Source organism: Thalassophryne amazonica, chromosome 3, assembly GCF_902500255.1.
Source record: "Thalassophryne amazonica chromosome 3, fThaAma1.1, whole genome shotgun sequence".
Lineage (NCBI taxonomy): Eukaryota > Metazoa > Chordata > Actinopteri > Batrachoidiformes > Batrachoididae > Thalassophryne > Thalassophryne amazonica.
In genome coordinates this window covers 1,875,408-1,902,538 of record NC_047105.1, presented here as the reverse complement: position 1 = coordinate 1,902,538, position 27,131 = coordinate 1,875,408, and the positions used below count along the sequence as shown (strand labels likewise).

The 27,131-nt window shown below is 43.5% G+C and overlaps 1 protein-coding gene across 3 annotated transcripts in view; it reads right to left on the bottom strand.

The window, feature by feature from the left end:
* The window catches only part of khk (ketohexokinase), a 74,612-nt gene that overhangs the window by 12,976 nt on the left and 34,505 nt on the right, over nucleotides 1-27,131 (bottom strand). For all 3 annotated transcript variants that reach the window (XM_034164431.1, XM_034164439.1, XM_034164447.1), the window contains 3 exons: nucleotides 23,962-24,108; nucleotides 23,793-23,881; nucleotides 19,141-19,298 (listed from right to left, as the gene is read on the bottom strand). In XM_034164431.1, coding sequence (XP_034020322.1) covers nucleotides 19,141-19,298; nucleotides 23,793-23,881; nucleotides 23,962-24,108 — 394 coding nt within the window. The remainder of the gene's footprint in view (nucleotides 1-19,140; nucleotides 19,299-23,792; nucleotides 23,882-23,961; nucleotides 24,109-27,131) is intronic.

Genomic DNA, 27,131 nt, shown 5'->3' with positions numbered 1-27,131 from the left:
CTGCTGGCAGAAAGCAGAAATATGATGTGTGAGTGTGAGTCCGCACACTCAGTAATCTATAGTCCAGATACCGTTAGGAGGGAGCACCTCCACCTCCAAATCACACACACTTGTGCAGCTCCTGTTTGTCCCTCTTCTGGGTCTTCACAGGAATGCGACTGCACACAGAACAAAGTTAGACAGCGTATTAGTCAGCAGAGAAATTACCTTGGTTTTGGTAGTCGATTTCTCGGCGGGGAGGTGGAGTTACAGTCCGGCTTTTATGGTAGTGATGATAACGAGTGACAGCTGGTGCAGAGGATGAGTGACAGCTGTCACTTCTTCTGGGTCTGGCGCCCTCTCGTGCTTGGAGCCCGCACTCCAAGCAGGGCGCCCTCTGGTGGTGGTGGGCCAGCAGTACCTCCTCTTCAGCGGCCCACACAACAGTAACTTCCGCTGAGATGTCAGGATGGTTGTAAACATCAGGTGCCGGTAGCCATAGCAAGAAAACCAGCACTTTACCCTTACCAAAAAATAGCACTGATAAGTATATAAAAAGTAAACTAGAAGTATACTTGAAACATACTTGCATATACTACTTTTTGGTAAGGGTTGTGCTCGCGAGCCGCGTACTTGTACTTCTGCTTCTACCTACCTTCATACCTTCTGTTTGTTTACATGTCATGTTTGCCTAGAACATGTAGACGGAAAGCATGACATGTAAACGGACAAAGTTATCGTTTCAGCAACACACAGACAGGCGGGCTAATCACCACTGCTGTGTGCCGTTCTGCACAGCATCAACTAGGTGCAATTCTCTACTGTGGTTCCACAATTTTCCAAAGGACTCGGAATTGCAGAGACAGTGGGTTGTTAAGATCAGGAGAGACCATTTTATCATCACAAGTACTTCCCGAGTGTGTTTGGGACACTTTGTCACTGCTGATTTGATTGAGCCTACCACTTCTGCTGGACAACGACGACGACTACGACCTGTAGCAGCGGGCCCTCACTGTTACCTCGCTGGCCTTGTTTTTGCCTGATACTTCAATCAAATATACAAAAATAGGCATTTCTACAAACATGGCTAACCTGAAACAGGATGGTTATTTGGTTCGTGACCAAAAAACAACAGTCAAGTGCTAGCTCCCACCACAGGCTAATTTCAATAAGCGCCAGCGACTTACCTTCAAAATTGCAGAGGTAGGATGAAACAGAAAACTTGACACTTTTTTCAAGTTTATTCTGTGGCGTTGTACTTGATACTCTGACGATACAATGCACATCATTAATGGTGAACTTCTGTAACTCCAAGCAGAGCCGGCCCAAGGCATACGCCAACTACGCGGTCGCTTAGGGCCTCCACACCACTAGGGGGCCCCGAGAGCACCGAGACATTGTGATAAAAAAGTAAATATATACATGAAATTAAAATATTGAATAATTTCAATGAAATTGTATTACACCCAAAAAAAATAAATTCATTTTGACAAAATACCAATACTAGGTTAACTGATGCCTCCTGTTGGCTGCTGCCACCGTTGGACAAATTTAGATGCACCGCTTGGGTCAGGTGGTCGATGACTAATCGTGAGGAATGAAGTGAGTGTAAGTCATGTCTCAGAAAAGAAATTATCCCTCTGGAGCGGAGAAAAGAAAAAAGAAGTTGGAAGACGAGAAAAACCAACAAGACAAAGGTAGGTTTGCATGTCCAATATTACAATTTTTGTTGTCATTATTTGCGAAATGCTCCGTTCGTTTAGTGTAAAGTGCTTTAGGTGTCTTAAATCACCAACTACAAGCCCAAAGTACCTCATTCTATTGACGACCTGAAGCTGGCCAACGACCTGAACGTCTTCTATTCACGCTTTGAAGACAAGGACTCACACCTCCCCACCCCCCACACAACTGGATATTCAAACACTCTGGACCTCCCCCCTCTCACTGCTGCCCTCCCCACTCCCCCTCTTGCCCTCTCGGTCCAAGAGGAGGACGTGAGGAGACATTTCAAAAGGCTGAATCCACGTAAGACCCCGGGCCCAGACTGTGTCTCTCCTGCCACCCTGACACACTGCGCTGATGAGCTGGCCCCAGTCTTCACGGGGATCTTCAACACCTCCCTGGAGTCATGCCATGTTCCAGTCTGTTTCAAGTCCTCAATCATAGTTCCAGTCCCCAAGAAACCACGCGTCACTGGACTTAATGACTACCGTCCTGTGGCTCTCACGTCTGTAGTCATGAAGACCTTTGAACGCCTGGTTTTATCCCACCTGAAGTCCATCACCGACCCCCTCCTGGACCCCCTGCGGTTTGCCTACAGAGCCAACAGGTCTGTAGATGACACCATAAACCTGGCCGTGCACTCCATCCTGCAGCACCTGGACTCCCCAGGAACCTACGCTAGGATCCTGTTTGTGGACTTCAGCTCTGCATTCAACACCATCCTTCCAGCTTTGCTCCAGGACAAGCTTTCTCTGCTCCACGTGCCTGACTCCACCTGCAGGTGGATCACAGACTTCCTGACGGACCAGAGTCAGCGTGTGAGGCTGGGAAAGAATGTCTCAAACACTCGGGTTCTCAGCACAGGATCTCCACAGGGCTGTGTCCTTTCCCCTCTGCTCTTCTCCCTCTACACTAACTGCTGCACCTCCAGCCACGACTCAGTAAAGCTCATCAAGTTTGCGGACGACACCACCCTCATCGGACTCATTTCGGATGGGGATGAGTCTGCCTACAGGAGGGAGGTGGACCGGCTGGTGACCTGGTGCAGCAGCAACAACTTGGAGCTCAACGCCCAGAAAACAGTGGAGATGATCGTGGACTTCAGGAAAGCCACAGCCCCCCCGCCCTCCCTCGCCCTCACCAACAGCCCCATCACCACTGTGGTGTCACCGCTTCCTCGGCACCATCATCACCCAGGACCTCAAGTGGGAGTCAACCATCAGCTCCCTCATCAAGAAGGCCCAGCAGAGGATGTACTTCCTGTGGCAGCTGAAGAAGGACAAGCTGCCTGTCCAGCTGATGGTGCAGTTCTACACGGCCATCATCGAGTCCATCCTCTGCTCCTCCATCACGGTGTGGTACGCCGGGGCCACAGCCAGGGACAGACACAGACTCCAGCGCATTGTGGCCTCTGCTGAGAAGGTGATCGGCTGTAGCCTTCCATCTCTCCACGACCTGCACGTCTCCAGGACTCTGGGCCGAGCAGGTCGGATCACAGCTGACCCTTCTCACCCTGCACACGGTCTGTTCAAACCACTCCCCTCGGGCAGGAGGCTACGGTCCATCCGGACCAGCATTTTCTTTGTTAAAAACGACTAGCGACAAATCGAGCTTCTATTTCTGGTGGGTTTTTTTTGTAGCTGCTTGTGTTTGCAGACTGACTTCTATCGCTCTTTCTGTCTTCTATCTCAGTTTCTGTTCCTACCGAGCAGCGGGTGCTGCTGAGCTCCTTCACCGTCACAAAGCGCTCACAGGCGGACAAACTTCACACGAGCCTCGCGCCAGTCCCAGGTAGCGAGCTGCACATAATGGCAGACAATTTGAATGTTGTGGATTTTGGTGAAGCCATTTGATAGTCTTCCTTATGAAGAAAAACTTAGAGTTACACAGCAGGACAGATCAACTCCTCAGATTAATTTGGTGCAAAAGTGGGAAAAAGTAGCTCAGCTCTCAAAGGTTTACAAAGCAACAGCCCCCAGGTCAATGTCTGTGCATTGTTATGCACAGACATTGCTGTTATGTTGTGGATTTCTATGTTCATTTTGGAGATTATTTAAGTATTCTATTTATTATTTAAGTATTTAATTTTGATTACAACTTTATTTTTCTGTAAGATAATGTGAATGTCATTTGATTCTATTTTGTATTTGGAAATTGAACATTTTGCACACCATTGCACATCTGAAAGAAATTAAACTATTTAACATGTTTCCTATAAATGCAGTCTCCTGCCTGCTGATGTTACTTTCAAATAGTTAAATTAATGAGCCATACTTATACATCACTCTGTATGTAGAAGTTAATTAAAACATATTTATGAGTTTGCTACCCCTTTAAGAAAACACCTGTATGATGTAAGATAATTACAAATAATGCTAATGATTGTGGTACGTTACACACATAACAGTGTAGTCTATGGAATAATGAGGCATCTTGTGCTGAGGTGATGGTAGGGGGCCCCCAAATGAAATTCTGCTTAAGGCCCCATAAAGGCTTGGGCTGGCCCTGACTCCAAGAGACACCTAGTGAACTTCACGGGCTCAGCCACAACACTGGCACTTCAGAAACTGGAAACAGTGCACCATCCTAGCAACAAAAAAGGAAGTGATGCATGCACCGAGGCAATTGGTCTGATGATGGTTTTAAAACTTATCTGAAAAGCTAATCCGATAGCAAAAACATTAGCTTCGATAATGATCTGCTATCGGATTAGCTGAACTGTGCCCACTGCTGGTTATGAGTGTTAACAATATTAAGAACACGTCTACATTGTCTGTGCCATATCTTGATTTCCTTCAAATCCTGCCTGATTCTGGGTTTATTATTTTTGGGAGGATTTTTTTTCAATCTCTGACCCAGTACCTTTGCAACAGTTTTGTAGTTCACGTTAAGGAGACTGACAGGTCTGTATGATGAACAATCCAAAGGGTTTTAATCCTTTTTTAGAAGCAAACTAATGGAAGCGCATCTCCTTGGGTGCCACCTCTTAAAATTCCATTGATGGCAGGCATAAAAATGGGGTGAATCTCCAATGGAAACCCATCTATGCCTGGACACTTCCCGCTGCGGCTCAGACCTCCTCCAGCGTGAATGCAGCATCTGGACTGAAGCGATCCTCCTCTGCGCTGGTGGACAAAGGAACATGATTGAAATATGAGGAGATAACGGTCAGTTTTGGGGATGAAAATTTACAGGGTGATTCCATAATTTTTTCCTCAGAATTGAGTGATTCCATATTTTTTTCCTCTGCTTGGTCTAAAAAAGTAACCGTTACTGACTGCCACAATCTTTTTTTCTTGATTTCTTATAGTGTTTCTTAAAGCCAGAAACTTGCCATTTGAAATGACTTTAGTTTTGTGTCATGTCTGTGATCTGCTTTTTTTCTACAAAATTAAACAACTGAATGAACATCCTCCGAGACCGGTGATTCCATCATTATTGCCAGGGGTTGTATTACTCCAAAAACATAAAAATTCCCTCCCATAATTTCACCTCAATTCTGCCCCAGATATCACCAGAATGCACCATTTGCATCCTTTTATATCAAAATTTTCTGGGAGGGTATGTCCCAGACCCCCCTAGTTGCTTCGCAGCTATGCTGCGAAGTGGTAGGTTTGGCACTGAACTTTTCAGATTTTGGTGCCTTTAAGGCACACGACTATTTATTCTAAAAGGCAAACCCGGGGGGGGGGGGGGGGGGGTCATTCTTGTGCTTCCTGAAGTCAACTATGATCTCTTAAGTTTTCTTGACATTTGGGGTCAGATTATTTTCTGTGCACCATTCAACCAGCCTGTCAACTTCATCTGTGTACGCTGCCTCATTGCTGCTGAAGATCTGTCCCACCACAGTGGTGTCATCAGCAAATGTTATGATTGTATTTGAGGGATGGGTGAGAATGCAGTTGTATGTATAGATGGAATAAAGCAACGGACTTACACTCAGCCTTGTGGTGTGCCAGTGCTGAGAGACAGACTGGAGGATAGATGTGGGGCCAGTCTGACTGGCTGTGGGTGGTCAGACAGGAAGTCCTTAATCCATGCACATAGAGTATCACTGAGGCCCAGGTTGAGGAGCTTTGTGACCAACTTACTGGGTAGAACAGTGTTGAATGCAGAGCTGTTATCTACAAAAAGCATTCTCACACTTCTGTTGTCTTGGTGCGTTGGAGCCATGATGATAGCATCCTCTGTGGATCTATTTGCCCTGTAGGTGTACTGGTGCTGGTCCAGCTTTCAGATGCTTCATCACCAGCCTCTCAAAGCTCTCGGCCACAACAGCAGTAAGCCCCACAGGTCTGTAGTCATCCAGGGTGCTGATGTTGCTTTGCTTGGGCACTGAGATGATGGTGGCTGTTTTGAAGCAAGTCAGTACGGCAGCTTTGGACAGAGATCTGTTAAAAATGTTAATTAAGGCATAGCTGGCTCTAAATTTCCTAAGTTTCAATGAGGAAAAAAACAGAAGTGATGGTTTCTGGTAACAACTCTGTGACCTCTTTGGTAAACCTGGGCTCTCTGGCACAGTATCTCAAGCCAACCATCACAAACAGGAATTAAAATAGACTCTGACATGAAGCTTGATGGCCACATTAAGGTGGTAGTTAAGTCAAGCTTTTTTCATCTGAGGCAACTACCCAAAATAAAGCCAGTTCTCCAGAAAAAAGACTGAAACAGTAATTCACGCCTTTGTTCCCACTCAGCTGGATGCACTTTAAATGGGGCTGAGTGGGTCCTCTGTTGCTCGCCTTCAACTGGTGCAGAATGCAGCTGGGCAGCTTTTGACTGGTGCCTGTAGATGTGAGCACATTTCAATTGTCTTTGCCTCACTTCATTGGTTTAGGATCCATTTTAAAATTCTTTTATATCTCTAAATGGACTTGCCCCCCTTATCTGTCTGAGTTGTTACACTTTTACACTCCCATCCTGTCACTCAGGTCGGTGGACCAGCTGCTTCTGACGGTGCCTAAAACTAGGTGTAAGCTCAGAGGGCTTTTGCTGTGGCAGCACTAAATCTTTGGAATGATCTGCCACTGCAGACAGGCGTCATCACTTGTGCATTTTAAATCACTTTTAAAAACTCATCTCTCTTCACTGGGCCCGTGAGCTGTCCCGTATGGTTGACCACGTTTCACAATCCAGGCGTAGTTCATCCATTTTATTTCCGAGGGGCTGGGCATTTGCAACGAAAACGCTGGGTAGAGGTGGTCTGTTCGATCCCTCTTTAGCCCAACCGGCAGCCTCTGCCAGTTTGGTTACTTGGCTAATGAAAATAAATCTCCCTTCTGAATCTTTTTCTTCCTGTTCCAAGATGAAAAGAAGATTGTTATGGATGAGAAATGCTGGGCCGTTCTTGTTCTGTGAGCGGGGCCAAGTCGCTCTCAAGTTTCAGATGTTCTGTGTCAGAAAGCCTTGTTTCTATCAGATATTTGTTTTACCAAATATGTTCAAATCTTCCTTCCTTTTAATTATGTGGCCTGATCCTTGGACAATCCAAGTAGTTAGTTTAAGAGAACCAGACAAAGCTGGAAAATAACTGAGTAACAGGTGCTGAGTGAAGAGGAACCAGTCAAAGTCCAGACAGGAGCAGAAAATGATGAACCCAAACTCCAGTTTGACAAGAAGAAACTAAAACACAAAGAACCTGAACAGCAGCAACACAATCTAGAAGAATATCTTCAGTTTAAACCCAATAAGGACTTTTTTAAAAGAACCTCTTAATTTTGTTTTCTGAGTGACACCAGGACGATGGATTTCACTGACAAATCCACCTGACCGTTTATCAGTTGCCCTCAAAAATGCACAAATTTCACACATTTTAATTTGTTGATGCCATTTCAAATACACCCCCCCCCCCAAAAAAAAACCCAATCTAAAATTATCTCCCTTTAAACTCAAACTGAAAGTAAATCTCTAAACTTGATATAAATGAATTAAAAATCTAAAGTCCATCTTCCTGATGAAGTGGTGTAGAGGAGGATTTTCTTCAAAAGAAGACCTGAAAGTTCAGCTACAGTTTGACAGAAAGTACATCTGAGATGAAAAACTAGATTTGATGTTTTGGTGAAAGAAACTTTTGTATTTCTTCATCATTGATGTAAATAAAGTCCAAGACATATTCAGTGACTTGGAAATGTTCATGTTTCCATCCCCTGACTTGTCTGAAGAAAACTGGAAATAAAACTGATTATTATTTACAGGTTTTATCAAGTTTTAGAGATTTGCTTTCAGTTTGAGTTTGAGGAAGATACTTTTAGAAATTTGTATTCTTTATTTTTTTGTATTTCTTGTATTTAAAATGACATAAACAAATTAAAATGTGTTCCAATCCTTTTGGAGGGCACAGTATCCTAACCTTATGATGAGTGTGAAATGAGTGTGATATTATTACTGTTTTGTTTAAGAAGGTTTCATTTTCACTGTTGCTGCACTTTGTGTCAAATCATAGTCATATCATATATCATACTGATATGAAAATTCAGTAAGGTATATCTTCTATTATACATTCCAAATCTAAGGTGGAACTCGACGAGTGTTTACTCAGATACACCAAATTATCTTTAAAAATAAAGAGAGAGTATTTCCACTTAGGTACCTGGTCTTGAGAACCAGGGATGGCAGGTTGAAAAGCTTTTTTATCCCATGGGAACTCTCCCTACACACCTAAGCGGCTCAAGAATATGGACAGAATGTATATAAGTGACATTTACATGACAGTTTATATGACAATATTGAGATATGATAATTTGTCCATATTGTGCTTGTTCTGTTAGACCTCAGTGCTGCTTTTGATACTGTTGACCATAAAATTTTATTACAGAGATTAGAGCATGCCATAGGTATTAAAGGCACTGCGCTGCGGTGGTTTGAATCATATTTATCTAATAGATTACAATTTTTTCATGTAAATGGGGAATCTTCTTCACAGACTAAAGTTAATTATGGAGTTCCACAAGGTTCTGTGCTAGGACCAATTTTATTCACTTTATACATGCTTCCCTTAGGCAGTATTATTAGACGGTATTGCTTAAATTTTCATTGTTACGCAGATGATACCCAGCTTTATCTATCCATGAAGCCAGAGGACACACACCAATTAGCTAAACTGCAGGATTGTCTTACAGACATAAAGACATGGATGACCTCTAATTCCCTGCTTTTAAACTCAGATAAAACTGAAGTTATTGTACTTCAATCAATCAATTCAATCAATTTTTTTTTTATATAGCGCCAAATCACAACAAACAGTTGCCCCAAGGCGCTTTATATTGTAAGGCAAGGCCATACAATAATTATGTAAAACCCCAACGGTCAAAACGACCCCCTGTGAGCAAGCACTTGGCTACAGTGGGAAGGAAAAACTCCCTTTTAACAGGAAGAAACCTCCAGCAGAACCAGGCTCAGGGAGGGGCAGTCTTCTGCTGGGACTGGTTGGGGCTGAGGGAGAGAACCAGGAAAAAGACATGCTGTGGAGGGGAGCAGAGATCGATCACTAATGATTAAATGCAGAGTGGTGCATACAGAGCAAAAAGAAAAAGAAACAGTGCATCATGGGAACCCCCCAGCAGTCTACGTCTATAGCAGCATAACTAAGGGATGGTTCAGGGTCACCTGATCCAGCCCTAACTATAAGCTTTAGCAAAAAGGAAAGTTTTAAGCCTAATCTTAAAAGTAGAGAGGGTGTCTGTCTCCCTGATCTGAATTGGGAGCTGGTTCCACAGGAGAGGAGCCTGAAAGCTGAAGGCTCTGCCTCCCATTCTACTCTTACAAACCCTAGGAACTACAAGTAAGCCTGCAGTCTGAGAGCGAAGCGCTCTATTGGGGTAATATGGTACTACGAGGTCCCTAAGATAAGATGGGACCTGATTATTCAAAACCTTATAAGTAAGAAGAAGAATTTTAAATTCTATTCTAGAATTAACAGGAAGCCAATGAAGAGAGGCCAATATGGGTGAGATATGCTCTCTCCTTCTAGTCCCCGTCAGTACTCTAGCTGCAGCATTTTGAATTAACTGAAGGCTTTTTAGGGAACTTTTAGGACAACCCGATAACAATGAATTACAATAGTCCAGCCTAGAGGAAACAAATGCATGAATTAGTTTTTCAGCATCACTCTGAGACAAGACCTTTCTGATTTTAGAGATATTGCGTAAATGCAAAAAAGCAGTCCTACATATTTGTTTAATATGCGCTTTGAATGACATATCCTGATCAAAAATAACTCCAAGATTTCTCACAGTATTACTAGAGATCAGGGAAATGCCATCCAGAGTAAGGATCTGGTTAGACACCATGCTTCTAAGATTTGTGGGGCCAAGTACAATAACTTCAGTTTTATCTGAGTTTAAAAGCAGGAAATTAGAGGTCATCCATGTCTTTATGTCTGTAAGACAATCCTGCAGTTTAGCTAATTGGTGTGTATCCTCTGGCTTCATGGATAGATAAAGCTGGGTATCATCTGCGTAACAATGAAAATTTAAGCAATACCGTCTAATAATACTGCCCAAGGGAAGCATGTATAAAGTGAATAAAATTGGTCCTAGCACAGAACCTTGTGGAACTCCATAATTAACTTTAGTCTGTGAAGAAGATTCCCCATTTACATGAACAAACTGTAATCTATTAGACAAATATGATTCAAACCACCGCAGCGCAATGCCTTTAATACCTATGACATGCTCTAATCTCTGTAATAAAATTTTATGGTCAACAGTATCAAAAGCAGCACTGAGGTCCAACAGAACAAGCACAGAGATAAGTCCACTGTCCGAAGCCATAAGAAGATCATTTGTAACCTTCACTAATGCTGTTTCTGTACTATGATGAATTCTAAAACCTGACTGAAACTCTTCAAATAGACCATTCCTCTGCAGGTGATCAGTTAGCTGTTTTACAACTACCCTCTCAAGAATCTTTGAGAGAAAAGGAAGGTTGGAGATTGGCCTATAATTAGCTAAGATAGCTGGGTCAAGTGATGGCTTTTTAAGTAATGGTTTAATTACTGCCACCTTAAAGGCCTGTGGTACATAACCAACTAACAAAGATAGATTGATCATATTTAAGATTGAAGCATTAAATAATGGTAGGACTTCCTTGAGCAGCCTGGCAGGAATGGGGTCTAATAAGCATGTTGATGGTTTGGATGAAGTAACTAATGAAAATAACTCAGACAGAACAATCGGAGAGAAAGAGTCTAACCAAATACCGGCATCACTGAAAGCAGCCAAAGATAACGATACATCTTTGGGATGGTTATGAGTAATTTTTTCTCTAATAGTCAAAATTTTGTTAGCAAAGAAAGTCATGAAGTCATTACTAGTTAAAGTTAATGGAATACTCAGCTCAATAGAGCTCTGACTCTTTGTCAGCCTGGCTACAGTGCTGAAAAGAAACCTGGGGTTGTTCTTATTTTCTTCAATTAGTGATGAGTAGAAAGACGTCCTAGCTTCACGAAGGGCTTTCTTATAGAGCAACAAACTCTTTTTCCAGGCTAAGTGAAGATCTTCTAAATTAGTGAGACGCCATTTCCTCTCCAACTTACGGGTTATCTGCTTTAAGCTACAAGTTTGTGAGTTATACCACGGAGTCAGACACTTCTGATTTAAAGCTCTCTTTTTCAGAGGAGCTACAGCATCCAAAGTTGTCTTCAATGAGGATGTAAAACTATTGACAAGATACTCTAACTCCCTTACAGAGTTTAGGTAGCTACTCTGCTCTGTGTTGGTATATGACATTAGAGAACATAAAGAAGGAATCATATCCTTAAACCTAGTTACAGCGCTTTCTGAAAGACTTCTAGTGTAATGAAACTTATTCCCCACTGCAGGGTAGTCCATCAGGGTAAATGTAAATGTTATTAAAAAATGATCAGACAAAAGGGAGTTTTCAGGGAATACTGTTAAGTCTTCTATTTCCATACCATAAGTCAGAACAAGATCTAAAATATGATTAAAGTGGTGGGTGGACTCATTTACTTTTTGAGCAAAGCCGATAGAGTCTAATAATAGATTAAATGCAGTGTTGAGGCTGTCATTCTCAGCATCTGTGTGGATGTTAAAATCGCCCACTATAATTATCTTATCTTATCTGAGCTAAGCACTAAGTCAGACAAAAGGTCTGAAAATTCACAGAGAAACTCACAGTAACGACCAGGTGGACGATAGATAATAACAAATAAAACTGGTTTTTGGGACTTCCAATTTGGATGGACAAGACTAAGAGACAAGCTTTCAAATGAATTAAAGCTCTGTCTAGGTTTTTGATTAATTAATAAGCTGGAATGGAAGATTGCTGCTAATCCTCCGCCCCGGCCCGTGCTACGAGCATTCTGACAGTTAGTGTGACTCGGGGGTGTTGACTCATTTAAACTAACATATTCATCCTGCTGTAACCAGGTTTCTGTTAGGCAGAATAAATCAATATGTTGATCAATTATTATATCATTTACCAACAGGGACTTAGAAGAGAGAGACCTAATGTTTAATAGACCACATTTAACTGTTTTAGTCTGTGGTGCAGTTGAAGGTGCTATATTATTTTTTCTTTTTGAATTTTTATGCTTAAATAGATTTTTGCTGGTTATTGGTAGTCTGGGAGCAGGCACCGTCTCTACGGGGATGGGGTAATGAGGGGATGGCAGGGGGAGAGAAGCTGCAGAGAGGTGTGTAAGACTACAACTCTGCTTCCTGGTCCCAACCCTGGATAGTCACGGTTTGGAGGATTTAAGAAAATTGGCCAGATTTCTAGAAATGAGAGCTGCTCCATCCAAAGTGGGATGGATGCCGTCTCTCCTAACAAGACCAGGTTTTCCCCAGAAGCTTTGCCAATTATCTATGAAGCCCACCTCATTTTTTGGACACCACTCAGACAGCCAGCAATTCAAGGAGAACATGCGGCTAAACATGTCACTCCCGGTCCGATTGGGGAGGGGCCCAGAGAAAACTACAGAGTCCGACATTGTTTTTGCAAAGTTACACACCGTTTCAATATTAATTTTAGTGACCTCCGATTGGCGTAACCGGGTGTCATTACTGCCGACGTGAATTACAATCTTACCAAATTTACGCTTAGCCTTAGCCAGCAGTTTCAAATTTCCTTCAATGTTGCCTGCTCTGGCCCCCGGAAGACAATTGACTATGGTTGCTGGTGTCGCTAACTTCACATTTCTCAAAACAGAGTCGCCAATAACCAGAGTTTGATCCTCGGCGGGTGTGTCGTCGAGTGGGGAAAAACGGTTAGAGATGTGAACGGGTTGGCGGTGTACACGGGGCTTCTGTTTAGGGCTACGCTTCCTCCTCACAGTCACCCAGTCAGCCTGCTTTCTCGGCTGCTCGGGATCTGCCAGGGGGGAACTAACGGCGGCTAAGCTACCTTGGTCCGCACCAACTACAGGGGCCTGGCTAACTGTAGAATTTTCCACGGTGCGGAGCCGAGTCTCCAATTCGCCCAGCCTGGCCTCCAAAGCTACGAATAAGCTACACTTATTACAAGTACCATTACTGCTAAAGGAGGCCGAGGAATAACTAAACATTCACACCCAGAGCAGAAAAGTGCGGGAGAGACAGGAGAAGCCGCCATGCTAAATCGGCTAAGAGCTAGTAGCTACGCTAAGCTAGCGGATTCCTAAAAACACGCAAAGTGAATAATGTGTAAATAATTTAGAGGTGATTCAGCAGAAGGAGTGCTTTAGTTAAGGCACGTAAAGATTACACTGGGAAACAAATCGTAATCTAGATAACTAGATCAATCTAACTGCGCAGATTAAACAGCTAACAGATACAGAAAAACACCGCTGTGCTCCGGAACAGGAAGTGATACAATACCGCAGTGAGAGCCAACCACCAGTAGAGGCAAGCAAGAGCAAGAAAGGTCCTGTCTCAGAGTGATGCTGAAAAACTAATTCATGCATTTATTTCCTCTAGGCTGGACTATTGTAATTCATTATTATCAGGTTGTCCTAAAAGTTCCCTAAAAAGCCTTCAGTTAATTCAAAATGCTGCAGCTAGAGTACTGACGGGGACTAGAAGGAGAGAGCATATCTCACCCATATTGGCCTCTCTTCATTGGCTTCCTGTTAATTCTAGAATAGAATTTAAAATTCTTCTTCTTACTTATAAGGTTTTGAATAATCAGGTCCCATCTTATCTTAGGGACCTCGTAGTACCATATCACCCCAATAGAGCGCTTCGCTCTCAGACTGCAGGCTTACTTGTAGTTCCTAGGGTTTGTAAGAGTAGAATGGGAGGCAGAGCCTTCAGCTTTCAGGCTCCTCTCCTGTGGAACCAGCTCCCAATTCAGATCAGGGAGACAGACACCCTCTCTACTTTTAAGATTAGGCTTAAAACTTTCCTTTTTGCTAAAGCTTATAGTTAGGGCTGGATCAGGTGACCCTGAACCATCCCTTAGTTATGCTGCTATAGACTTAGACTGCTGGGGGGTTCCCATGATGCATTGTTTCTTTCTCTTTTTGCTCTGTATGCACCACTCTGCATTTAATCATTAGTGATCGATCTCTGCTCCCCTCCACAGCATGTCTTTTTCCTGGTTCTCTCCCTCAGCCCCAACCAGTCCCAGCAGAAGACTGACCCTCCCTGAGCCTGGTTCTGCTGGAGGTTTCTTCCTGTTAAAAGGGAGTTTTTCCTTCCCACTGTAGCCAAGTGCTTGCTCACAGGGGGTCGTTTTGACCGTTGGGGTTTTACATAATTATTGTATGGCCTTGCCTTACAATATAAAGCGCCTTGGGGCAACTGTTTGTTGTGATTTGGCGCTATAGAAAAAAATTGATTGATTGATTGATTGATTGTACGGCCCTAGTCAACTAGCTGAAAACTTTGAATATTAATTTACATCTACATTAAAAAATGCTTAAAGTGGCCGGGGGTTAAGAGGGCTGTAATTAGGGGGGGTCAGGGGAGCTAAATGGCTTTTAGCCATGCTAATGCTCCCGAGAAGCATTTACTGAAAAACGTGTGAAGGACCTAAATGAGATGGTGAGATGCTGAAGAACTTCACGCGTTCATGTCCATGACATATACATGTTATTATGTACTTTCACTGAACTTCTTCTTTCGGCTGTTCCCGTTAGGGGTCGCCACAGCAGATCAATCGTCTCCATCTCACCCTGTCCTCTGTATCTTCCTCTGTCACACCAACCGCCTGCATGTCCTCTCTCTTCTCCTGCCTGGTGGCTCCATCCTCAGCATCCTTCTCCCTATATACCCTGGGTCCCTCTGCACATGTCCAAACCATCTCAATCTCACCTCTCTGACTTTGTCTCCAAACCGTCCCACCTGAGCTGTCCCTCTGATATGTTCATTCCTAATCTTGTCCATCCTTGTCACTCCCAAAGAGAATCTCAACATCTTCAGCGTTGCCATCTTCAGCTCCGCCTCCTGTCTTTTTGTTAGTGCCACCGTCTCTAAGCTGTCCAACATAGCTTGTCTCACTACTGTTTTGTAAACTTTCTCCTCCACTCTTGCTGATATTCTTCGGTCACAAATCACTCCTGCCACCTTTCTCCACCCACTCCACCCTGCCTGCACTCTCTTCTTCACCTCTCTACCACACTCTCCATTACTTTGAACAGTTGACCCCAAATATTTAAACTCATCTACTTTCACCACTTCGACTCCTTGTAACTGCACTATTCCACTGGGCTCCCTCTCATTCACACACATGTACTCAGTCTTGCTTCTACTGACTTTCATTCCCCTTCTCTCCAAAGCATATCTCCACTTCTCTAGACTAGACTCAACTTGCTCTCTACTCTCACTACAGATCACAATGTCATCTGCAAACATCATAGTCCATGGGGACTCCTGTCTGATCTCATCCGTCAACCTGTCCATCACCACTGCAAACAAGAAAGGACTCAGAGCAGATCCTTGGTGTAATCCCACCTCCAGCTTGAATGAGTCTGTCATTCTGACTGCGCATCTCACCGCTGTCACACTATTCTTGTACATGTCCTGCACTACCCTAACATACTTCTCTGCCACTCCAGACTTCCTCATACAATACCACAACTCTTCTCTTGGCACCAAATCCACAAACACACAATGTAACTCTTTCTGGCCTTCTCTATACTTCTCCATCAGTATTCTCAGAGCAAACATTGCATCTGTAGTGCTCTTTCTCAGCCTGAAGCCACATTGCTGCTCACAGATTTTCACCTGTTTTCTAAGCCTAGCTTCTACTATACTCAACAAAAATCTAAATGCAACACTTTTGGTTTTGCTCCCATTTTGTATGAGATGAACTCAAAGATCTAAAACTTTTTCCACATACACAATATCACCATTTCCCTCAAATATTGTTCACAAACCAGTCTAAATCTGTGATAGTGAGCACTTCTCCTTTGCTGAGATAATCCATCCCACCTCCAGGTGTGCCATACCAAGATGCTGATTAGACACCATGATTAGTGCACAGGTGTGCCTTAGACTGCCCACAATAAAAGGCCACTCTGAAAGGTGCAGTTTTGTTTTATTGGGGGGGGATACCAGTCAGTATCTGGTGTGACCACCATTTGCCTCATGCAGTGCAACACATCTCCTTCGCATCATCCGTGAAGAGAACACCTCTCCAACGTGCCAAACGCCAGCGAATGTGAGCATTTGTCCACTCATGTCGGTTACAACGATGAACTGGAGTCAGGTCGAGACCCCGATGAGGACGACGAGCATGCAGATGAGCTTCCCTGAGACGGTTTCTGACAGTTTGTGCAGAAATTCTTTGGTTATGCAAACTGATTGTTTCAGCAGCTGTCTTGAGTGGCTGGTCTCAGATGATCTTGGAGGTGAACATGCTGGATGTGGAGGTCCTGGGCTGGTGTGGTTACACGTGGTCTGCGGTTGTGAGGCTGGTTGGATGTACTGCCAAATTCTCTGAAATGCCTTTGGAGACGGCTTATGGTAGAGAAATGAACATTCAATACACGAGCAACAGCTCTGGTTGACATTCCTGTTGTCAGCATGCCAACTGCACGCTCCCTCAAATCTTGCGACATCTGTGGCATTGTGCTGTGTGATAAAACTGCACCTTTCAGAGTGGCCTTTTATTGTGGGCAGTCTAAGGCACAACTGTGCACTAATCATGGTATCTAATCAGCATCTTGATATGGCACACCTGTGAGGTGGGATGGATTATCTCAGCAAAGGAGAAGTGCTCACTATCACAGATTTAGACTGGTTTGTGAACAATATTTGAGAGAAATGGTAATATTGTGCATGTGGAAAAAGATTTAGATCTTTGAGTTCATCTCATACAAAATGGGAGCAAAACCAAAAGTGTTGCGTTTATATTTTTGTTGAGTGTATTTCCTTCATGCTGTGGCTGATCAACTTTATGCCTCTGTAGTTACTGCAGCTCTCCACATCACCCTTATTCTTAAAAATAGGAACCAGCACACTTCATCTCCACTCCTCAGGCATCTCTCACTTTCCCAAGATTTTATTAAACAATCTGGTTAGAAACTTTACTGCCATCTCTCTTAGACATTTCCATGCCTCCGCTGGAATGTCATCTGGACCAACTGCCTTTCCACTGTTCATCCTTTTCATAGCTGCTCTCACTTCTTCGTTACTAATCTCTTGTACTTTCTCACTTACTCTCTCCACATCATCCAGTCTTTTCTCTTTCTCATTTTCTTCATTCATCAGCTCCTCAAAATATTCCCTCCACCTTCTCAAGACACTCACCTCACTTGTCAGCACATTACCATCTGCATCTTTTGTACCCTAACCTGCTGCACATCCTTTCCAGCTCTGTCCCTTTGTCTGGCCAATCGGTACAAATCCTTTTCTCCTTCCTTACTATTCAACTTCTTGTACAGCTCGCAATATGCCTATTCTTCATCTTTGGCCACTTCTCTTTTCACCTCTCCTTGCATTGTTGTCTACTTTCTTCATCTCTCCGAATATCCCAAAACTTTTTTGCCAACCTCTTTCTCCTTATGCTTTCCTGGACCTCTTTGTTTAACCACTAAGACTCCTTGTCTTCCTTTCGCTGTCCATATGTCACAGAAAGTACCTTCCTGTCTGTCTCCCTCTTCACATCTGCAGTACTTTTCCAGTTCCCGTCTCTCACCTGCTCACTGAATTTCACAACAGTCTTCCTCCTTCAGATTCCACCATCTGATCCTTTGTTGAGCTCTCACTCTCTTCTTCTGCTTTACCTCTAAAGTCATCCTACAAACAACCATCCTATGCTAACTACACTCTCTCCTGTCACCTTACAGTCGCCAATTTCTTTTAGTTTGCATCTCCTACACAGAATGTAGTCCACCTGTGTGCACCTTCCTCCACTCTTATATGTTACCCTGTGCTTCTCCCTTTTCTTAAAGTAGATATTCACCACAGCCATTTCTGCCCTTTTTGCAAAATCTCCTACCATCTGTCCTTCCACATTCCTGTCCTTGATACCATATCTACCCATTACTTCCTCGTCACCTCTGTTCCCTTCACCAAAATGCCCACTGAAGTCAAAAACAAAATCTCCCAACCTACCCACAGGTAGGTTGGGAGATTTTGTTTCCAACTTCAGACTCATCACCCTGTCAGACACTCGCTTAACCTCCAACACACTCTTCCTTTATAATGACCCCAACAACATTTCTCTTCCTGTCCTCACCATGACACAAAAACTTGAACCCACCTCCTATGCTCCTACTCTTACTTCCCTTCCACTTGGTATCTTGCATACACAATATGTCTACCTTTCTCCATCATATCAGCCAGCTCTCTCCCTTTACCAGTCAAACTGGCAACATTCAAAGTCCAGACTCTCACTTCCACCCTTCCAGTTTTCCTCTTCTCCCACTGTCTGTGGACACGTTCTCCTCCTCTTCTCCTTCACCCAGCAGTAGCCCAATTTCCACCGGCACCCTGTTGGGCAACAGCACTGGTGGCGCATGTTGTTAACCCAGGCCTCGACTGATCCGGTATGGAAAGTTGATTTTTAGTCTGAATGTTTGGGTTGGCTAGTTTTAAGCCGGATGCCCTTCCTGACGTAACCCTCTTCATTTATTCTGCGCTGGGACCGGCACTCAGAATGTACTGGCTGCACACCTCATGTGGCTGAGTTATGTACTTACATTGAACTTACTAAATAAAATCATGCACGTGCGTTTTTAATATATAAATGATTTACCGACCCCTGCTGGATTGGCGTGTGAGTCCACAATGTAAATATCAATGTCCATTGTTCAGTGTTGTTAGCTAATATCTTCTAATCTAAAAAATAGTCCTATCAACTTTAGGTTTTGGCGCCGTTCATCTTTGACCCAAACGGCAAATGTCAGCTCTCCCCAGTTTGTGCGTGGTTAAAACCGCACACACACAGCTGTTTGTCTTTTCTGCATTCTGCTGGTTCTCCTCACTAAACCTGTTCTGGGCCAGCGCCTGTTGGACAGGATGCTGGTGTTAGGACATGGCAGTGACCTCTAACCTGTGGACAGCTGGTGGATGATGGCTGCATTGAAGGTGTCTCCAGCTCCTAGGGTGTCCACCAGCCTTTCAGGGGGGAAGGCATCTGAGTGGACAACCACACCATCAGGACCAAGAGCATCTGCACCTCGCTCTGCCCACGCACATACAAGGACCGCCCTGCAAGAAAAATATTAGAACTATGTTGCATTCATGACAACTGGGACATCTGCAATTCCACCCAGCACCTCAAACAAATCCACTGTAAATAGTTAAACATGATTTCAAGGAAGCACAGTGCTTAGTAGCTCGTTAACCATTACGCCCAAAACCACATTTGATCTAATAAAACAGATTATAAACCAAATCAAGACATTAAATCCATTGATCCTGAAAACTTCAAAGTCTGTCAGAATCTGCTTCAAATTCTGCAGCCAGGGAATCAGAGACTCAGCGAGTCAAACGCCACTGTGCAGGGAGTCAGAGACTCAGCGAGTCAAACGCCACTGTGCAGGGAGTCAGTGACTCAGTGTCTGGTTTTAGCCCTGGACCTGCCCCGAATCTGGTTTTGCCCCCAGTCTCTGTCTGTTTCCCTCTCTTTGTCCTTCTGTCTGACCCTGAATGTTTATTTTCTGTTTCTTCCACTTTGGTCTTGGTTTTATGATCTGTTAAATCCTCCAAACCGTGACTATCCAGGGTTGGGACCAGGAAGCAGAGTTGTAGTCTTACACACCTCTCTGCAGCTTCTCTCCCCCTGCCATCCCCTCATTACCCCATCCCCGTAGAGATGGAGCCTGCTCCCAGACTACCAATAACCAGCAAAAATCTATTTAAGCATAAAAATTCAAAAAGAAAAAATAATATAGCACCTTCAACTGCACCACAGACTAAAACAGTTAAATGTGGTCTATTAAACATTAGGTCTCTCTCTTCTAAGTCCCTGTTAGTAAATGATATAATAATTGATCAACATACTGATTTATTCTGCCTTACAGAAACCTGGTTACAGCAGGATGAATATGTTAGTTTAAATGAGTCAACACCCCCGAGTCACACTAACTGCCAGAACGCTCGTAGCACGGGCAGAGGCGGAGGATTAGCAGCAATCTTCCATTCCAGCTTATTAATTAATCAAAAACCCAGACAGAGCTTTAATTCATTTGAAAGCTTGTCTCTTAGTCTTGTCCATCCAAACTGGAAGTCCCAAAAACCAGTTTTATTTGTTATTATCTATCGTCCACCTGGTCGTTACTGTGAGTTTCTCTGTGAATTTTCAGACCTTTTGTCTGACTTAGTGCTTAGCTCAGATAAGATAATTATAGTGGGCGATTTTAACATCCACACAGATGCTGAGAATGACAGCCTCAACACTGCATTTAATCTATTATTAGACTCAATTGGCTTTGCTCAAAATGTAAATGAGTCCATCCACCACTTTAATCATATCTTAGATCTTGTTCTGACTTATGGTATGGAAATTGAATACTTAACAGTATTCCCTGAAAACTCCCTTCTGTCTGATCATTTCTTAATAACATTTACATTTACTCTGATGGACTACCCAGCAGCGGGGAATAAGTTTCATTACACTAGAAGTCTTTCAGAAAGCGCTGTAACTAGGTTTAAGGATATGATTCCTTCTTTATGTTCTCTAATGCCATATACCAACACAGTGCAGAGTAGCTACCTAAACTCTGTAAGTGAGATAGAGTATCTCGTCAATAGTTTTACATCCTCATTGAAGACAACTTTGGATGCTGTAGCTCCTCTGAAAAAGAGAGCTTTAAATCAGAAGCGCCTGACTCCGTGGTATAACTCTCAAACTCGTAGCTTAAAGCAGATAACCCGTAAGTTGGAGAGGAAATGGCGTCTCACTAATTTAGAAGATCTTCACTTAGCCTGGAAAAAGAGTCTGTTGCTCTATAAAAAAGCCCTCCGTAAAGTTAGGACATCTTACTACTCATCACTAATTGAAGAAATAAGAACAACCCCAGGTTTCTTTTCAGCACTGTAGCCAGGCTGACAGAGTCAGAGCTCTATTGAGCCGAGTATTCCTTTAACTTTAACTAGTAATGACTTCATGACTTTCTTTGCTAATAAAATTTTAACTATTAGAGAAAAAATTACTCATAACCATCCCAAAGACGTATCGTTATCTTTGGCTGCTTTCAGTGATGCCGGTATTTGGTTAGACTCTTTCTCTCAGATTGTTCTGTCTGAGTTATTTTCATTAGTTACTTCATCCAAACCATCAACATGTTTATTAGACCCCATTCCTACCAGGCTGCTCAAGGAAGTCCTACCATTATTTAATGCTTCGATCTTAAATATGATCAATCTATCTTTGTTAGTTGGCTATGTACCACAGGCTTTTAAGGTGGCAGTAATTAAACCATTACTTAAAAAGCCATCACTTGACCCAGCTATCTTAGCTAATTATAGGCCAATCTCCAACCTTCCTTTTCTCTCAAACATTCTTGAAAGGGTAGTTGTAAAACAGCTAACTGATCATCTGCAGAGGAATGGTCTATTTGAAGAGTTTCAGTCAGGGTTTAGAATTCATCATAGTACAGAAACAGCATTAGTGAAGGTTACAAATGATCTTCTTATGGCCTCAGACAGTGGTCTCATCTCTGTGCTTGTTCTGTTAGACCTCAGTGCTGCTTTTGATACTGTTGACCATAAAATTTTATTACAGAGATTAGAGCATGCCATAGGTATTAAAGGCACTGCACTGTGGTGGTTTGAATCATATTTATCTAATAGATTACAATTTGTTCATGTAAATGGGGAATCTTCTTCACAGACTAAGGTTAATTATGGAGTTCCACAAGGTCCTGTGCTAGAACCAATTTTATTCACTTTATACATGCTTCCCTTAGGCAGTATTATTAGACGGCATTGCTTAAATTTTCATTGTTACGCAGATCAATCAATTCAATCAATTTTTTTTATATAGCGCCAAATCACAACAAACAGTTGCCCCAAGGCGCTTTATATTGTAAGGCAAGGCCATACAATAATTATGTAAAACCCCAACGGTCAAAACGACCCCCTGTGAGCAAGCACTTGGCTACAGTGGGAAGGAAAAACTCCCTTTTAACAGGAAGAAACCTCCAGCAGAACCAGGCTCAGGGAGGGGCAGTCTTCTGCTGGGACTGGTTGGGGCTGAGGGAGAGAACCAGGAAAAAGACATGCTGTGGAGGGGAGCAGAGATCGATCACTAATGATTAAATGCAGAGTGGTGCATACAGAGCAAAAAGAGAAAGAAACACTGCATCATGGGAACCCCCCAGCAGTCTACGTCTATAGCAGCATAACTAAGGGATGGTTCAGGGTCACCTGATCCAGCCCTAACTATAAGCTTTAGCAAAAAGGAAAGATGATACCCTGCTTTATCTATCCATGAAGCCAGAGGACACACACCAATTAGCTAAACTGCAGGATTGTCTTACAGACATAAAGACATGGATGACCTCTAATTTCCTGCTTTTAAACTCAGATAAAACTGAAGTTATTGTACTTGGCCCCACAAATCTTAGAAACATGGTGTCTAACCAGATCCTTACTCTGGATGGCATTACCCTGACCTCTAGTAATACTGTGAGAAATCTTGGAGTCATTTTTGATCAGGATATGTCATTCAATGCGCATATTAAACAAATATGTAGGACTGCGTTTTTGCATTTACGCAATATCTCTAAGATTAGAAAGGTCCTGTCTCAGAGTGATGCTGAAAAACTAATTCATGCATTTATTTCCTCTAGGCTGGACTATTGTAATTCATTATTATCAGGTTGTCCTAAAAGTTCCCTGAAAAGCCTTCAGTTAATTCAAAATGCTGCAGCTAGATTACTAACGGGGACTAGAAGGAGAGAGCATATCTCACCCATATTGGCCTCTCTTCATTGGCTTCCTGTTAATTCCAGAATAGAATTTAAAATTCTTCTTCTTACTTATAAGGTTTTGAATAATCAGGTCCCATCTTATCTTAGGGAGCTCTTAGTACCATATCACCCCAATAGAGCGCTTCGCTCTCAGACTGCAGGCTTACTTGTAGTTCCTAGGGTTTGTAAGAGTAGAATGGGAGGCAGAGCCTTCAGCTTTCAGGCTCCTCTCCTGTGGAACCAGCTCCCAATTCAGATCAGGGAGACAGACACCCTCTCTACTTAAAACTTTCCTTTTTGCTAAAGCTTATAGTTAGGGCTGGATCAGGTGACCCTGAACCATCCCTTAGTTATGCTGCTATAGACTTAGACTGCTGGGGGGTTCCCATGATGCACTGTTTCTTTCTCTTTTTGCTCTGTATGCATCACTCTGCATTTAATCATTAGTGATTGATCTCTGCTCCCCTCCACAGCATGTCTTTTTCCTGGTTCTCTCACTCAACCCCAACCAGTCCCAGCAGAAGACTGCCCCTCCCTGAGCCTGGTTCTGCTGGAGGTTTCTTCCTGTTAAAAGGGAGTTTTTCCTTCCCACTGTCGCCAAGTGCTTGCTCACAGGGGGTCGTTTTGACCGTTGGGGTTTTTCCGTAATTATTGTATGGCCTTGCCTTACAATATAAAGCGCCTTGGGGCAACTGTTTGTTGTGATTTGGCGCTATATAAATAAAATTGATTTGATTTGATGTTTGTCTAAGGTGTGAACAAGCAAAGAGCTTTGTGAGTAACTCACCCATGTTTCAGCCGGCTGTAGAGTCCTCGGACTGCAGCTTCAGCTGTCTGAAAGCCAAAGTGACGAGCGACGTCTTTACTGACAAACACCTGAAGTGGATGAAAAGAAGAACTCCAGCAGTGCAACTCGCCAACTTTATCTACGGGGAAACACACTCAGAAGACCTCACCACGTCACCGTAAGGGAAGAGCTGGTACAGTGGCTCCCGAGTCTTCTCAATCTCTACAGACACAGTGATCTGCTGTTCCTGTGGCAACGTGCTGTTGTACAGCATCACCTGCTGGATCATCTCAATCTGGTCCTCAGCGTTACGGCCCTGCAGCAGGTACAACACGGAAAAAAAAAATAAAATAAAATAAAATAAATCACAAACGCCAGACAACATGGGGATCAGACCTGACCCAAAACATGGGGATCAGACCTGACCCAGAACGCCAGAAAACATGGGGATCAGACCTGACCCAGAACACCAGAAAACATGGGGATCAGACCTCACCCAGAACGCCAAAAAACATGGGGATCAGACCTCACCCAGAACGCCAAAAAACATGGGGATCAGACCTCACCCAAAACATGGGGATCAGACCTGACCCAGAACGCCAAAAAACATGGGGATCAGACCTCACCCAAAACATGGGGATCAGACCTCACCCAAAACATGGGGATCAGACCTCACCCAGAACGCCAGAAAACATGGGGATCAGACCTCACCCAAAACATGGGGATCAGACCTGACCCAGAACGCCAGAAAACATGGGGATCAGACCTGACCCAAAACATGGGGATCAGACCTGACCCAAAACGCCAGAAAACATGGGGATCAGACCTGACCCAGAACGCCAGAAAACATGGGGATCAGAGCTGACCCAAAATGCCAGAAAACATGGGGATCAGAGCTGACCCAAAACGCCAGAAAACATGGGGATCAGAGCTGACCCAAAATGCCAGAAAACATGGGGATCAGAGCTGACCCAAAATGCCAGAAAACATGGGGATTAGACCTGACCCAGAATGCCAGAAAACATGGGGATCAGACCTGACCCAGAACGCCAGAGAACATGGGGATCAGAGCTGACCCAAAACGCCAGAAAACATGGGGATCAGAGTTGACCCAAAACACCAGAAAACAAATCTCACCAAAGCACATGGGATCAAACCTTTCCAAAAAGCTTAGCGACTATGGGATCAAGCATCATCAAAACACCAAAGAATATGGGGTGAAACCTTGCCAAAACACCCAGTGACTATGGGCTTAAACTGTACCCAAAACACCAAAGAGCATGGTGTCAGGACTGGTGGTGGCTTGACACAAGAAACAGGAGGAGACCAATGCAGACCCACAGGCATGGTTTTGCTTAAATCAATAAAAAGCTTCATCTGAAGACCAGGCATATGGTTCTGTACACAGGTAGTCAAACTTACAGGCAGAGGTATCAGACATGGTGCAGGCTGGGTTCCAAAAACAAGCAAAGTTCATACAAACAGCGTTGAGGAGTAATACAGGCTAAACAGAGGCAAAGTAAAAACAAACAGGCTCAGTTCAGGGCAACAGCGAGGCAGAGGTCGGAGTTCACAAGCAAGGTCAAAAACACTGAAGAGCAAACAAGATGAGAACGAAAGGTGAGAAAGTGAACAGAGTCAACAATTGGGCAGTGAGCTGTGGAACTGTGAGGGTTTAAATAAGGAGCAAACTAATCAGGGTGATGTGAAGCAGGTGTGTGGAAGGTTCTGGCAAGAGGTGTGGTTTAGTGAACAAAGGTAAGAGAGTGCGGGAGGGCAAAAGAAAGCGGTGCAAAACAAGAGAAATGAGTGACAGAAAAACTGTGAGAAACATGACGTGCTCAAATAATTAATGTGAGCAAAACAAAAGGGGCAAACCTAAGAACTAACGTGACAAGTCAAAAAGGGGAAAACAAGAAAACTAATGATTAAATCTAAGGGCCCTGTCCCACTGGCGGTTAGGAGGATTTGCGCATGAAATGAGGAAGAAAAGCGGATATAACAGGGAACAGAAGCGAAGGCGACCGCGGAGGCGCCCCCATGAGGGGCACAGCGGCCGTGATGCACTCACTTCATCTGTGCCCACTCTGTCTGCATGCACGACATACCATTTGTGAACGTGATGTGGCCGTGCTGGGCACGCGTCATATCTGTTTTGCACGCTGTCCCGGTCCGCCGCCAAGCCGCGCCAACCCGTCGGTTGCGGATATCAGCGGATGACAGGGGATATGCGACGCGTTGGGTGTGTATGTCCTGCGTATGTCTTCAGTATGTGTTCAGGCAGTGATGCGGATCTCATCCGCAGCAGGATTTTTGAGCGGCTCAAAAAATTTGAGCCGCTCAAAAATCCTGGCTGCGGACATGCGTGCCTCTGCGGATGATCACGGACATGTTCGGATGGCGGCCAACTCATACAGGAATGTTACACGGTTATTGCGGTTGTTTGGCGGATGTGGGCCACTTTTGTGCGCATTCCATCCGCAAATCCTCCTAAACGCCAGTGGGACAGGGCCCTAAAACTAGAATGGAACTGTTACTGGCTGGAACAGAAAAGTAAATATAATAAAAAGGCAAAACAAACTACTGGTTAAACAGAGAATAAGTGATGAACAGAAAACAAAACCAGTAACTACTGAATAATGCAATAAACAACAAATGGAACATAACCTGATGAGCAACACTGAAGATTAATAATAACAAAAAACTGTGACTAAGCATTATACAACAAATGTGATTAACAGAACTAAACTAAGACTAAAGTAACTTAAAGAACCCACAGTGAAGGAATACAATAACCAACTATAGAATGAATGAAAGCAAAGCAGGGACTGCAGATGAAAAATAGCCGCTAAGGCTAATTCTGGTGCATTTACAGAAATGTTCATTAATGTACATTGTCCCAAATAAACAAATAAATAAACAAAACAAAATGATAAGATAAAGAATGAAACCAGTGACTAAATAGTAAACAAAGTAATAAACAGAACCAAACTGAGATGAACAAGATAAAGTGTACACATATGAAAACAAAAACCAGGAAACCATAGAGGAAATTAAGCTGAGAGTCCAGACCTAAACCCTGAGTTGGGGCCGAGCGTGACACATGGGACCAAACCTTACCCAAAACACCCAGCGACGACGGGATCAAACCTTACCCAAAACACCCAGTGACTATGGGAAAAACATGGGATCAAGTGACAGCTTGACAGAGGACCCCAGCACAGAGAACAACAATAGAAGTAGGTAAAAACCTCGGCCCGTATTCACAAAGATTCTCAGAGTCCCAGTTTGGCCTTAAGATTTCTTGCTAGGAATTTAGCCTAAGAATGATCCAGGATT